Source organism: Bombus flavifrons, chromosome 1 (assembly GCF_040668555.2).
Source record: "Bombus flavifrons isolate JBK064 chromosome 1, iyBomFlav1_principal, whole genome shotgun sequence".
Classification (NCBI taxonomy): Eukaryota; Metazoa; Arthropoda; class Insecta; order Hymenoptera; family Apidae; genus Bombus; species Bombus flavifrons.
The window spans coordinates 11656954-11672503 of NC_138442.1; the positions used below are offsets into that span (position 1 = coordinate 11656954).

General features: G+C 38.1%; 1 protein-coding gene across 4 annotated transcripts in view; it reads right to left on the reverse strand.

The window, feature by feature from the left end:
- The window catches only part of Ddr (discoidin domain-containing receptor 2), a 214975-nt gene that overhangs the window by 29250 nt on the left and 170175 nt on the right, over positions 1 to 15550 (reverse strand). For all 4 annotated transcript variants that reach the window (XM_069122175.1, XM_069122149.1, XM_069122157.1 and 1 more), the window contains 4 exons: positions 13855 to 13994; positions 12758 to 12965; positions 10498 to 10653; positions 6417 to 6592 (listed from right to left, as the gene is read on the reverse strand). In XM_069122175.1, the coding sequence (XP_068978276.1) occupies positions 6417 to 6592; positions 10498 to 10653; positions 12758 to 12965; positions 13855 to 13994 (680 nt within the window). The remainder of the gene's footprint in view (positions 1 to 6416; positions 6593 to 10497; positions 10654 to 12757; positions 12966 to 13854; positions 13995 to 15550) is intronic.

Consider the following 15550-nt stretch of genomic DNA (forward strand, 5'->3'; position numbering starts at 1 on the left):
GATTGCGGTTTTTCTACGTTTATGAGAATTTTGGAAGTGCAGAAATGCTCAAAGTGCAGATAATGTGTAAAAATATACGAAACGTTCAAAGTGTAGTACTATTTACAATACATGGTGCGGAAAATAATTTATGTAACTTCAATTTTTTTAATCACATTCGTAAAAATACGAATTTATATAAATTTCTGCAGCCTAAGGACAGGAGATGGTAAACGATGTTAGAATCTCCGTCTGTTGCTTAAAAGATTAACGCGTTTGTATCTTTGACTATCCAGGGATAGAACATATAGTTTTTTAACTATGATGTTCGAGTGACATAAGAACTTCTTATAATAATTTCATTTTCATAATCTTTTCGTACTGTATGATATATCATGAACCATGGTGTGTTTGTTATTATTCGGATAATTCTTTGAATACTACGTATATCTATGCACGTTACGTTGAATTCTATGAATATTTACACATTAAAATTTTCCATGAATGGTTCACATCACGTGGCAATGACAAATAAAAGTTTAAATATGTATGTGTGTTTAAATATGTTTAAATATGTATAGTTTAAATATATCTAAGTTTAAATATGAGTTCGAAACACAAAAGAAGGGTATGTAGTCATTCAAGTTTTTGGATGGACGCCCTCAAATCTTTTCTTGAAATGTTTACAAAGTTTACCCGAGTTTACCTGAATTAATAGAGAGAAAATGTATAAATGCAGGGATAAATGTCATGCTAGAAGAAATATGCGAGTTAGTCTTTAGCAAGTTCTGTACGACTTGAAAGACCAGAAGAGTGAGTACACTTGAGTTGTAAGAAACTGACTTGCATTGTGCCGTGTCTCATTAAAAATAAGTATTATAAACGTATACATAAAAATAACACCTGGTGAACGAAGGAATGAAATTAATTTTGTAAGATAAGAAGGAGAATTCCAAGAAAAAAATAAAAGTATATCAGAGAATAATTCGGTTCTATGTGCCGTTATTCGACAGGCCAGAAAACCGACTCCTGTTGAGCGTCACTGTTGACGTTCAGAAAACACGTATTTTTCACGATACGTTAAAAAGTAACGAACTGTGAAACAGCGCCACGAACCTGACATTGTGTTACAGAGCACGTTAATACGACTACGAACTACGAACACGTAAAAAATTCAAACAAGTTGGTATTGTTTCGATCATTTATACGAAACGCTTCAAGCTTATGCTCGCTATTACATCGAAGCCATGAAGGAGGATAGCATTAAAAGAGAAAGAGATTATTTCACTATGTAACGTCGATGAGCCGTGGAAACACTGATTGAAGAGCGATCGATGAATCGTAAACGTTAAAATTTATTTCCGGTTGAAAGTTTCTGTTAGTATCGAGCAAGTTAGTATTTCTCTGGAAACATAAATCGCAGAAATTCGTAGCAGAGGAACTCGACAATTAACCATTCCACGTATTCGTCGTATTTCTCATCCACGACTCACTCACCCGTGACTGGTAATTTAATAATTTTGCGTACAAATATTTCGAAACAAATCTACTCTGAAGCAACCTAGAAGAGCATGAAGAATACTATCCGGCTTTCGTTCTAACAATACACGTTCATCATCGTGGCAGTGCCTCACTCATTATTTTAAAACCTACACGACCATCGTATTGAAAGGTATAAATATCTCATCGTCCTTCCATCAAGCGAATTCCACTAACCTATGAAATATCGTCCACAAATTTTTCATGGATTAAAAGCAACAATGAAAAAATCAGATAAACCTTTCGCTTCACGACAATGGAATTTGTGCAGCTGTATACGCTGCTCATACAACGTTTTATCGGTGAAAATGGTGGGTTTGTAATCATATTTCTATAGAGAAAACGAATAACAACTTTTTGCAGATATCTCGCCAATTCAAACGAAACAGTACGATTTTACGTCGATTTAACGTCTATTTTGATTTATCGAAATTTCATTTCAATGATCTCAGTTAAAGTTGTGGGTACAAAGACTAGGTTTAAGAAAATTACAAAAGCTTCATCAAAATTTCGTTGCAATGCCTACGGTCCAAATTCTAGCTTCAGAGAATATATTTTAGGAAACTGCTACTGTGGAAATAAACGAAACTCGCAATTCAAAAGTCTATCAAAGTTTTATTAAAACAATTTCAGTCGTAATTTCGAGTTTAAAGGCCAAATTTTAGAAAATTATAACTGCAAAAGCATAAATAACATTTTAGGTTAAAGCTTCATCAAAATTTCATTACATTAACTTTTCCAAAATTTTGGGTTCAAAAATTAGACGTTTGAAAATTGTAATTGTGAAAAAATTTGAAATATAAAAATTCATTAATGCTTCACATATTATATATACCTACATTCTAATAATTGTAGTCAAAATTCCGGATGTGCAGACTGAATCATAAAAAGTTGTAATTGTGAAAAATGGACAATACTCCTAACACAAAGCCCCATCGAAAATCCTTTCCAACGATTTCAGACGGTACTCCGAATTTAAAACTGAACTTTCAAACATCTCAAATGGACAATATTCCAATTCAAAGTCCCAAATCTCACCCACTCTACGAACACTACCCGAGTATTAATTCCACAAGCAATAACATAAAAATAAAAACTACTAACCAATCTTGACACCATAAATACACCTACATCCGCGCTAGAATAGAGGTTTAAAATAAACCGAGCTTGGAACAAACAAACCTAACAAAATCGAGTTTCTCTGCTTTCTCTCAAGACATCGAGTTCGCGTGAATTTTCTTTCGCAACGAAAGCTCATAGTCTGTCGGAAGCGAAACAAGGTCGGCCAACGTAAGAAAATAAAAAAGAGAAGGGGGAAAGAAAAAAAGGGAAATCGCGAAACTCGAGGGCTTTGCAACGTCGAGGCGAGACAAGTAGCAGGTGGCTGATGTCGGGAGTGGCGTTGTGGAACGAGACGAAAGGAGAACAGGAACGTGTGTACACAGACTTGCTTATGGGCGGGCGAACGAGCTAGATAACGCACGTCTCGCGACGACAATACGGTCATACGACTAGCTCTTTTAATTAAGTGGAGTCAGCTCGACCGACTGCCGGTATATATGTATATCCATGGCTGGGAAAAATTTTATTCAGCGGGAATTATATTGGTTCGTTGTACTTGAACGACGCAACGCGAGGAGAAACAGGGAGACCTGCGGGACCTTTTCTAACGGGAGTGCTTCTTCGTAATAAACGTGAGCCAACCCCACCGGCAGCTCTCTTGTTTCTTTCTGTAATGATCCGATGAGAAGATTAGCTGCGTCTCCGTGAACCACGCTATTTGTGTATACCAGCGTTTCAGGGAGGAGGAAGTGTGCTTGAGAGCCGTCTAGATTTTTTTTTTTTTTTTTTTTTTTTTTTGGTGCTTTGTTGAATGTAATACATACGTGAACGTAGGTAATGACGCATGAACGTAGCATTTCTTTCTATGAGTATGGTAGAATTAGCGGGAGGAAATAGAAGAATGGTTTTTGATTTGACACGATTAAATTTGGAATTTTGATTGATTGGAGGAAAAAACGGAGATATTGATATTCTACGGAAATAAAGAAATTCTATCCTTAGATTCTCTGCTGAATTTCTTTTTCCGGTAAGATGGTAGAATAAAGGATAAATTTGGATAGAATGTTAATAGAATTGAATAGAAGAGTAAATTTGAACTTTTTTCTATATATCTATTGGCATAGTCTGTCACTTTTCTTGGAACAAATAAAACAAGATTTCGAAACTAAACATTTTTTTAAATAAAGTTTTGTATCGTGGCATTGTACACCATACAATTTATCACGAAAGTATTTCGCAGCTCCTTTGTCTAACATCCATTGTGTTCTACTAAAGCAGACAGTAGGAGAACGATAATTCGAGCTTTCCCGAACAATAAGTCGCCCATTCGAAGCATCTACGCGAAACGCGGAAATATAATTAATGTTTATTACCGGTTTTAATATAGCCCTGGCGTCACATCTCTAATTGCAAATGTCAGAGCATTGTACCGCGTCTGTCTTAAGGTTGAATTCGCTTTTGGAGAATAGGTTTGGAAAGCGTCTAGGGAGAAACGAGCGCCGCCGTCTGGCTCCTATTATTTCCCATCGTTCAGCAATCTGTTAATTACTGTCTTCTATACACTTCAGAGGAAGGGTCCAAGACTCAGACTAGCTGTCCATTCACGCGAACGAAGTTCAGCTTGTTATTAATCCTACTGCGTCCACTACGTGTCATTAAATATTTTCTTGTCTTTTATTATCAGAAGTTAGACGACTATTACTTGGTCCATTTCTCTAAATATATATCTTTTTAATAATTTTCGTCAAACAATTTTTAATACATATTTTTACATTTAATAATTTACATTTTTTGCGCTAAACATTACCGTGAATCTTCGACGTTCTTGCAAGCTAACTCACGAGGATTTGGCAGAATTTGAAACAGGGATAACAAATCTGTAATTAATTTCTCGCGGAACTATTGCTACTGAGAGAAGTATCGATTATTGTCGGATGGTAATAAATAAAATACTTTAATAATCCCAAGGATTAAACGCGACATTATAAACTAAAATCCCTTTGGAACATACGCGCTATGTTCTGCTTTCAAACTAAGTGTCACATAGCCTTCATTTTCAGCAATCCATTCAAACTTTTTTGTACTTTTGATGCAACCATAAAACGAGTGAAAAAAATTCTTAGTCGTCGCTTAGACAGATTTATCAATGTATTCTTTGGAAAAGTGTGAGCGTGTTCTAGTAATACGTGTGTCATGTCCAAGCTCATGTCCGCCAGTGACTCTGTTCTTTGGTAAATCGAGACAGAGTGAAGGGGACTACTTAAGCTCTGTAGCTTAACTTGAACAGCGCCGATATATGGCATCGACCTAGTTAGGTCGTAAGCGATCCTTCTTTTATATTCTCGCTCCATGTGTTTTAAGTATCTCGAAATATTCTTATGAACATGTATCCGCTGATATCATAAAGATAATGAAATACTTTGTAACGGAAAGATTCGACTTTTTTTCAACCAGATTAAGACTGATCTATTATTCCATACTTCTGATATCTTCTTCTCTTTTCCTCTTTTTTCCCTATCACTTCTCTTTCGTCCTTCTTTCTACTTTTTCCACTCTGCTCTTCCACGAACGCTCCATAATCCCAACCTATCTATCCAAACACTCCTCTCATACTTTTAAGACTGTAGACTATTTGCGAGGTAAGATCTAACACACTGGTTCTCACCTACACGCAGTAAAAATTCTTAAAACGTGCTGTACCTGACTCTTTAATTAAGGGCATTGTCCTTTTTTTCCTTAGATTGACAAAAAAAAAAAAAAATTGTCCGGTGTGAGTACCCTGTCTCGAATCATATATAATATATTTTTTGGTGTGTGTCAGAATTTTAATAATTAGCTCACGTGCGACACGAGATGAAAATGGCTAAAAATCCCTGACTTTAGTAAACGTGACCACTTTCACCAACAACCGCCTTACAATTAAAACACTCCGCTATAAAGAATATTCGGCTCGTTAGAAGCTAGCGGTTATTTATCGAGGAACCCTTTTGATCCCTCGTTTCGACCATCGATGCGCAATCCCATTCGTCCCTTTGGCTGCTTTAAGGAAAATATTTGGTCAGACCACCCTGCTTCTTCCTCTCTTTTTCACTTGTATGCCTCGTATCCAGCGTCAACGCTTCTAACATCGCCAAGACGTTTTCCATGATTGCTCAAAAGCCTTTTTCGTCGAACGCATCGTGAAAACGGAGAGCAAATAACCGCGCGCTACCGGTCGCTTTATTAGACTCCAAATGAATCTCGCGATAGTCGAGAAAAATCCCGTAACACTGGGAAACAAGTTCACCTCGGTCATTTGGCAAATTGCTGACTTCGAATTAAAGCGTTAGCCGTTAACGAGGTTGCCTTCGATGCTTCATTTTCTCGCCGCAACAAAATCGAACGGGAAACGCGACGGTTTCGCGTTCCTAACGATTTATATTGTGCCATTGTATAACAACAGTGAAATCGATTCGAAACGGTAAAAGGCAAAATAAATGCGGCCAGTCTGCAGGATTTTAAATGAGACTTGGCTAATGTAAACTCTGAAACGAAGGTAATTCGAAAGTTTTAAACGATGGATTCACAAGCCTGATTGGATTCAGCCGGAATATTCTGCGATTCTGTTGTTTGTTCTGCTCTTTTATTTATGCTCCGTATGTTTATTCGTTGTTCTGTATCGAACCGCGCGAAATACAGCTGAATTACAGCGAAAATTAGTATTGAAACGCGAACCTGCTGATAGCTAATTTTCTATGGGATATACAAGAATAGCTATACATATATATATACATGTACATTCAGCAAATCATATCTATATAAATCGCGGTTAATCAAGTTTGAAGAATTTTTCTTACCTTCAAGTCGCCGTGTTGATCGTAGAACGTCGAAGGTGCGAGGGCAGCTTTCAACCTTCGATTTCTATAAAAAATGAACATAATGGCCGCCAGGAGCATTACGATGACTGTGGTCAAAATACCGATAACGAGACCGACGAACTGCTTCGATTCTGGTTCCTTGCTTTTGTCTGGAACTGATGTATGTATATGTAATGGCAAAGAAATCCACATATATCTCGATAATATATAATATTATCCCTTAAAATGTAAAACACTTGTGTCAAGACAGCTATTATCTCTCGAATTACTTAACGACATTTTACTTGTCCTCGCGAACGAAACGATCATCTGACCATTTGTAGCATTGGATTTTCCATTATCTTTCATGTTCCCAGCATCATACAGATAAGATCTGATTGTCCAATAACTGGCTGAATACCAAGCAATCGATGCAACTAAAGAAGAGCAAAACGTCGTTTGCGTTCGTTCGATTTCGACGCATTTACGAGTTATAGATGATCGTTTGTAGGCGATGCACGAAACACGTACGCGTACACGACTATCTGTATGCAGGCTGGCCACCTAATACGCCAAAGTACACGACCTATCACGCTGGATATTATCGTGAAGGCAGCTTCGCATAATGCACGATGGCTCGATAATGATGATTACGTTCATCATGCTCATCGTAATTGGATCACTATCGATCAGTAGTTTATCGATTCGTTGCTTTTATTGCCGGATTGAACGTCTGTCGTCTGTCATTTTACTGTCATTCAACGCACCTCGATGACGGGATAACCGGAATGGAAAAAGAAAGAAATGCGAAAAAAGCCTACGCGTACACGTGATCTGCGTGATTCTGAAGCTTTATTGGTTCTTCATTCGTCACTCGCGGATTTTTCCTTCTATGAGTGTTTCGGAGTTCAAATTACAATAATAGGTATAACGCCAATTTTTAGGTAAATTCCTATTATTATTGGTATGGAGTCTAAACAGAAATTATGAGAGATAACGAGTACTTTGATCCGGATATTTTATATACTTTTGCATATTATATACATACTGGACATTTCTGTACTTTTGAATTTTCAACGAGCGTAAGGAATTTCATAAATTCATCTGCAGCCTCTTAACGGTGCATGTTTCTATATATGTAGACGACTATAGAAATATTCTTGTTAATTAATTTAAGTACGAACTGATGCAAAAGTCACGTTTGTTACTGTAACGTATAACACAAGTATGTAAGAGAAAGTGAAATTCGATTTTCTTCTTAGTTTGGTCACTGAGGATGATCGACAATTGAGACATTAAATTTGGAAAAAGCATTTTTGTTCAAATATAACCTTCGGTCTGTCTCGTAAAATTATTCAGAAAGGAAGTGCTTTCCTAGGAATCAGTAGGAAACGTTCGAGCGAACGTTGTTTCGTTATTCTCCATTGTTTCCTGTTATTCGAAAGAAATTTTCAAGCAGCTTCGTGCTTCACTTGAGAACGCTACGAAACTCATCTCGTTTTGTTGCTTCTCGTACGGATGCACGAAGAGAAAAGCGAACGTTATGCTTCGTAACGTTTCTTATCCGCTTCTTCCACTCCCCTTTGCAAGCTGAGAATCGTTACGCAGGAAACGGAATATTGGTTTCATCGCGTGAAAAGCTGAACGTACTCGAGCGCGATCTTGCATGCGTATCGATTGAATGTAAAGGCTTTTAATTTTCTTCCTGGCAACAGCGTAACATCGTGTTTCGTGTTACTATAACACTGCAAAGGAGTTTCAGACCTTGTAATTACATCATGATTGTTATTTCTATCTTATCTTGTTACTGAAGAAATCGGTACATGTTATAGCTATCTGTACATGCTTGAAAAATAACAGGACCTTTTTTGGATTTATATTTTTAAATCGTTAGTTGTATTTAAATATAAAAATGCCAATATTTTACGAATTTCATATTTCTAACAGATAAATACGATTCATCATTTATTATAGAAAGCGTGTATCACGTAAGTTATAACGATCGAAGCGATAGCGTCTCGATGCATCTGGTTTCTCCGGCGTAATAATGCTACTCATCATGGTACAGCTATACGTAAATTTTTTATCAAGCAATAGATAGAAATGCTTGCGCATCCGTTATATTTGTCCGATACAATTCTCTATGACTATTTTCTATGTACAAGACTCGAAGTACCAATAAGAAACTCACAATGAAAATATTCGAATCGTGCAAACAGCCGTAACAAAGGTACCGATTGACTACGATATTATTTTAATGCAGAAAAAATGTATTCCAAGTAAAATAATAATAATTGCACGAATACGGACAAAGTACGTCTAAATTATCATATTCATAATTTCGTGATTTCTCAAGCAGTTTGTGTACAAGAACCTCATGAATTAGGTTCGCTAAACGTATACACAAAACAAACAAGTATATAATACAAATTATATAATTATATAATATACGAATAATCGGATCGTGAACAAGGAGAAAAGTCCAATATAATCTGATTCGGTCACTTTATGAAAAGTCGATCGAACGGAAGAAACTATAACGATCAGTTAAACTTCATGTCCGCAGTAGGGATAAAAGAAAAAGAAACTCCAAGACAACAGGACAGTTTGTCGAATAAAACGATTGGTAAAAGAATGGGGCGGTCAGTACTTTAAGAGTTACTTCCTTTAACACTTCGATTCAAAGCGAAGTGCTCCCTCGGCAGTGGTAGTAAACGGGGAAAAAGAAATTAATTAGATTTTGCTTTCTACTCGAGGATGGTGAAACAAAGGACGAAGCATAGCTACATTATCGGTTTATAGAGGCCACAGAGAGTATTGTCGATCTCTTCCGCTCCGTTTCTTTGATCACCGACCGTGTATTTTTTAGAACACCTGGGAGACGTTACGGTGCATTTAAAAAGGAACGGGAAGAAAGGAACTAGAGCGCTGTGCAACCTGCGTATAAACACTTTATCTTGCTTTTATAGCGTTGCACACAATTTCACCGCTTTTTGGTGTTTATCGCGGTCGCTCGGTTTGTATACAGCTCATTTGAAAAGTAATAGGATTGTGGGTACGTCAACTTGTGACTGATATAGTAATCATTTTATTGCCTACATTGTACGTTATGTTCCACGATACCGCATACAGATGTTTAGAAATGTACAGGCAATCGTGCATTGTACTCATTGCATTATCTGAAAGCTAGTTAAATACGAAAACAGAGTTTAGAATTTTAAGAGAGACTCATAAAACAGACGAAGAAAATTCACATGCGCGCTAGTTAGAAAGTCAGTACTTTCAAAATTCGAAATAATTTCTCGTTTCGATTAGAGCAAATGGTTCATTCGCTTCGAGAGTTGTTGCATTTATAATGACATATACTACAATACTATAGCGTATTCATAAGGAATTAACATTCATAATTTAACTTGATTCTATAGGAAATAATATATATATGAAAAATAGAAAGTTCATGTGAAAATCGTTAATAATATTTCTCGCGTCTCGATGTTAGCTTTAATTCATCGATAAATTAATCGCAACACGATTAACAATATACCTTAAAGAAATATGCATGACATATTGTAAATACATTATATTTCGCGTATTTTTATAGATCGATCGCTATGCTGTTCTTCGACATTTCGAAGCAACATACTGTGTGTCGCTGCTATTCAACGTGTCGTTACTGGACAAGCTCTCGGCCAAAAATTACCCGTGACGAAGCCGTTGAAAATAAAATTTCTCTTCTCTTCTTTTATTCCTACTTCTTTTTTTGCAACTTTATTGCGCGTCGACGAAATATCGCGAAAGGTTTCGCGACGAACATCGCGAACACGACCGGTGAAATGCGAATAAAGAGAAGAGAAAAACAGAGAGAAAAGCGAGCAAGGGAAAGAAAGGGCCGCTCGTGATCGGCATTCAATTTTCGAAGCTGCAGCTTCCAAACAGCAAAAAGACGAGCGATCTGGAGAGCAGAAGGAAAAAAGGGAAGAGAAGAGAAAGGGAAGGGAATAAAGAAGAGTGGAAATCGTGCGGAAAATTACGAAGGGTGTCCTTCGATGCAACAATAGCAGAAACCGACGGGGAGACTTACGGGCATTATCGTTGTTTTCCTCCTTATTAAAAGTGGCCTTTACTTCGTCTCTTTGCAGTGGACCCTCGTTATTCTGATAGGGACTGCCGGTCGCCAATACAATGGCACTCTTGTTCCTCGGCTCTTCATCGTCGGTGTTGTTCCATTCGGAGATTACTGCACATCAGGAATGGAGACTAATGAAATTTGCGGCTATCAAAGGAATTGAATGTTAACGGAAGGGGAGGCTCTTTTAAACACACAGTAAGGGGCTAACCACCCTCGAAATTAATACGGTTATCACGTAATTTTAGTAGGGTGATCTTCTTAATGCTTAGGGCGAGATGAGATTGTTGGTTTTAATAGAACTATAAAAAAGTAGCCACTTTGGAAATTTCCGTTTTAATACAACCCATTCATTCTCTGCCATTCTCAGATGGATAATAAAATTGTTTCAAAATTGAAGGATTTGCAACTATCAGGAAGAATCTGCGATATTTAAATCGTATTTTTATTACAAAAGAAAAAAGGTATAAGTTACATAGTCAAAAACTTGTATAAATTGACCATAAATTTATAGCATGAAAACATAGTTTGAAAAAATTATTTAACTTTAATCGATTTTCTCTTGGCTTTTGTTTACTCAAATTGCTGGAAAATGGTGCTATTCTCCTCTTTTTTTTTCTTCTATACGAACTTTTCCTTTCCTTTTATGTAGTACAAAAATCTTTGCACTCCGTTCAATTGAATCGATCGAATCGAAATTACGAAAGAGATAAAAGAGAGTAGAGGGCTGGAACGGGACGAGAAATTAAGTAGAAGTCTAGTAGGACGATTCGCGCCACGTTCGCGAAAAAACTAAGGCGAATTGCATGGGATGAGGATGCTGAGGAATTCAAGCCACTTTGAGGATAAGCAATCGAAGTTATCTTTCGCGGAAACGGAGGAATAGAACACCGAGAGAATGATTAACGACGGTTTCGCTGTTCGCCACGGGAACCAAAGTTTTCGAGGGCGTGCGCTTCGCGGTGTAACCGTCCAAGTTTCGCTTCTGTTTCGCGACCACGTGCTCTGATTCGCGTAACGTGCCGCGTATACTTTCGCCTTTTTTCTTGGACGTTGATGCTTCCGAGTCGACCGAGAAACACTACCGGAATAACTGAGGAGACCGCCTTTGAATGTTTTACAAGCAGCGGGAATATTTTCGAATTAACGAGCGGTTTTTCTCTTCACTCTCTTAACCTCGAATGTTTAGAGGGAGGTGTCGTTAAAGTATAATGTAAATTTTTTTTCAACTTGTAATATTCATTACCGAGTTTGTTATTTAACACGATTGCTGTGGACGCGACTTTCATTTCGTAGATTATGCTACATTTTGATAAACAGACGCGCGTTCTCGATTGCATATGAAATATGAAATACAGTTTCGTTATGTACATATCCAATTGAAATCTATTTTTCGAATCTAGAACTTTGTTTTTAAAAGTTTGAATTTAGAAGGTGGAACTTAAAATTTCGAATCTTTGAATGAACCTTCTGAATTATTAACTTAATAGATATTAATAGATATTAATCTGTCTCGCAGGTACATACTTTATATAGTTAAAATATATCTTCCACGTCACTCACTATTGAAACTTTTCCTCTGACATAAAAATCTTAAAAGTTTTAAATAAAACAATTCATAGTATAAGATATTCTATTGAGAAGGAACGCGAATAAAAATTCTATCGGCGATTCGCCTGTCAGCCACGTTCAAGAATTCATCGTCCCATCAAGGATGAACGTTCTGACGTATCGTCGTTCGCGCGCAGCTGCCTGATTATCCTTCATCTTTTTCAACGATTCTATCGTCACGGTGGCGAACGTGTCATCTAAAATTGGAAATCGAATCGACCGGGCGGGTGTCTGCGGAGAGAGGGACTTTAAAACTCATCCGTGTCTTGATCCAAAGTTCGCAAGCGACGGCCTCGAAACGTGCACCGGATGCGGTTTCTACTCTTGGCGAAGTTTCCATGGCAGCCTTGAAATCCGTGTGAAGTTATTTCGTTTTCGATATCTCGCTATCCCGATTCCCGTGATCCCTTTCTCTCTTTCGCTCCTTTCGTCCCTTATGTTTCTTACCGACGTCTCTGTAGCTTTTTTTCTATCTATTTTCCTGTGTCTCCGTTTTTCTTTCACCCTAGAGTACACACTCTCGTCTACGGAACGTGAATCGAAAAGGTGGGGAAGTAGGATGAAAAATAGATTTTTATCGAGAGATCCGTTGTGTTTCCCTTACCTGATTCGAAGATTACTTCGCTGAGCATGATCCAGCGCGCCGCGAAATACAGCTGTAGCTTCAGAAAACGGCCGGCGCGCGAGTGAAGCTTTATGGTAACATCACGTGCCTGCTCCAACACCAGGTCCGGTATATACGAGAAATGGACGGGTTCGCCGTTGAACTGGTTTCCACCGGTGCCAAGATAAACCTTCGCGTAGGAAAAGACCTGCGGAAGAATCACGTGTGTGTAGAGAATACAGTCGCGTTCATGGCTGAAGATGAAGCGATTGGTAGACGAATAAACAGGGGAGGGAATCGTTGAACGTGATGGAAATTCTTCTCTTCTTTTCTCTCTACCTTATTTCTCCTTCGTTATTTCTTTTTCTTTAGCTTCCATTCCCGTTGTTGTTCCGTCTACAGTCGTCGCTACATGTACGTATCGTGTGAGTATATGGAGCAACGTAATAACCATCGTTCAACCGAGGCAAAATAGTTTCTCTACGCAAAAGCGTCGAACCATATGGGCCGATCGAATGAAAAATTTAATTCCCTGTCCATCGAATCGCGGAAAAGCTACCGGATTTGTTTTTTCGCGTTGAATAAAGTGCGTTTTTACAACGCGTTAAATTTGCCATGGAAACCGCGGTGCAACGTTATCGCACGATTTCCGAGATAAACGTAGTCGAGATCGTTTACGCGAGTTTAACAACGATGGGGCGTCGTTCAAAGTTCTGGATCGTTTCGTTCTATCTTTCTCATTCCCTTTTAAGGTATTTGAGAAAATTTCGACGAAGCTTCGTTAAGATAACGCGTGTTCGCTTTAAGGAACGTTCAAAGAGCGATTTTCACGTCTTTCTTACTCGTTAACGAGTCATCCACAAAGTTTAATGAATTATACCGAATTCATGGATCTCGCAGCGAGTTCATACTGATTCAACAAACATCGATCTCCGCATAAAAGGGGCTATAATCGGAATATTAAGCGGATTAATCTGGAGAAGCGTGTTTGGATATCGCTTTTGGAGATACCGTAGCAGAAAATATACTTTCGGAAAAATCTTTCTGCGTTATTTTACGTCTGCAACACAGTCGAAATGAAGAGAAGTTGAACGTACCTGCACGTCTTTGGTGAAGTAATTGTTCATGTGCAGGTGTATGGCAGTGAAATTCCTCGAATAGTCGAATTCGAAGGTTATTTCAACGGGACGACCGAGCATACTTGGTGTGTCGTTTCTCCAGCCTACCCATTCGTATCCTTAAACAAGAAAGAAAAAGAAACTTGTTATTGCAAAAATACAATGCTACATCCTGTGAATCATTCGAACCGATTTAAAACGTTCGAATACGGATGGACAAAAACATCGGCCTGTCACGTTTTAATCCTGCCTCGTTACACTTCTGCCGCACAATGTACCCTGACAAAAACGCTACACGAAATGTCTTTTCATCGATCCTTCAACAATCACAGCGAATCGGTGTACCAAGAAGCGTCCGCCATTCGACAACCGACCAGTGGCATCCGATAAAATTCGAATCCGCGACTAATTCGAGTTTAACAACGTCGGCGATCGGCTGAAACACAATCGAACGATCGACTGTTTTTTCAGTCCCGTTCGTCCATATAAATGTACCCTTTTTCATGTTCGCCCTTTCTCTCTCTCTTCTTCTCCGCATCTTTTTTCTGTTTCTCTCGTTTATATTTTTTAACAATATGGACGAGAACATCACGCGGTGAGTTCGAATACGACGAGAATATTTCCATTCGTGAATTTGAAAAATGATACGTTACGTCGTTGGATCCGATTACCCCATCGACACCGCGTACCGATAAACGAGACAATAAAATTTGTAACATAAATAATCCGTGAATCGGCCATGACGTGAAATCTGTTTGCCGCACGGTGTGAACGGGCCGGTCCCTATCAAACGAACAAATTGTTTCAACGTGAACGCATTTGTTGCAAATTGTGCGATGTCCTTTCAGCCTCGGCCCGTTCCCAATGCCAACCTATTTTCAGCCGAACGACAGCTGGTCTTTGAATGTTGCCTTAATTAATCGTCAGCTGAATGCGAAATAGTAGGCGGTTCGTGCAATCTGCGACTGCATTGAATTCGCGCTCTTCACCGGCGAATTTAAACGTGAAAGATCGTAGCTTCGTTCTTTCTCTCGTTTCTTCGCAACATGAAATCTTTTGCTTTGTCTCGTCACTTGCTTTCTTGTCTCCTTCAAATTTTTATTCAGATTTTGCGAATTATTTAAATAGAACACGCATCTCATATTTCATGATTAAATTCGTAAATGTTATGTTAATGGAATGGAATGAACTAAAATTGTAACTTCTTCTAACAGCAGCGACTAAGTTGAATATCCGCAAAGGGACGTGGTAGATTCGTGATTCAAAATGTAAATTCGAAAAAATTTTTTTAGATTGGCAAGGGAAGATTCGTCGATAGAACAGATAGCGCAATTGCTAGTGGAATCGCTCCACAAATGAAAAATCTCGATTCGAATCCTCGGTCCAGCAATCCGATCAACCAATTCTTTCCCTCCCTATATGTTACTGACAAGTCCATTAACGGATTCAGCACGAAACGAACCCTCCCTTCTGTTTTACCCTACCTCGACCATTTCCGATTGCTAAACATCGTTCTGTGTCTCACCCTGTCTAAGAATATTTTGCTACATTAATTCCATCGATATTGTCACCTGAATTTACATTTTAACAGATACCCTATCCTTTTTTCATTCCACTCATTTTTCATTATATTATCATATACGAGAACATTTTAGAACAACAATTTTATTAATAT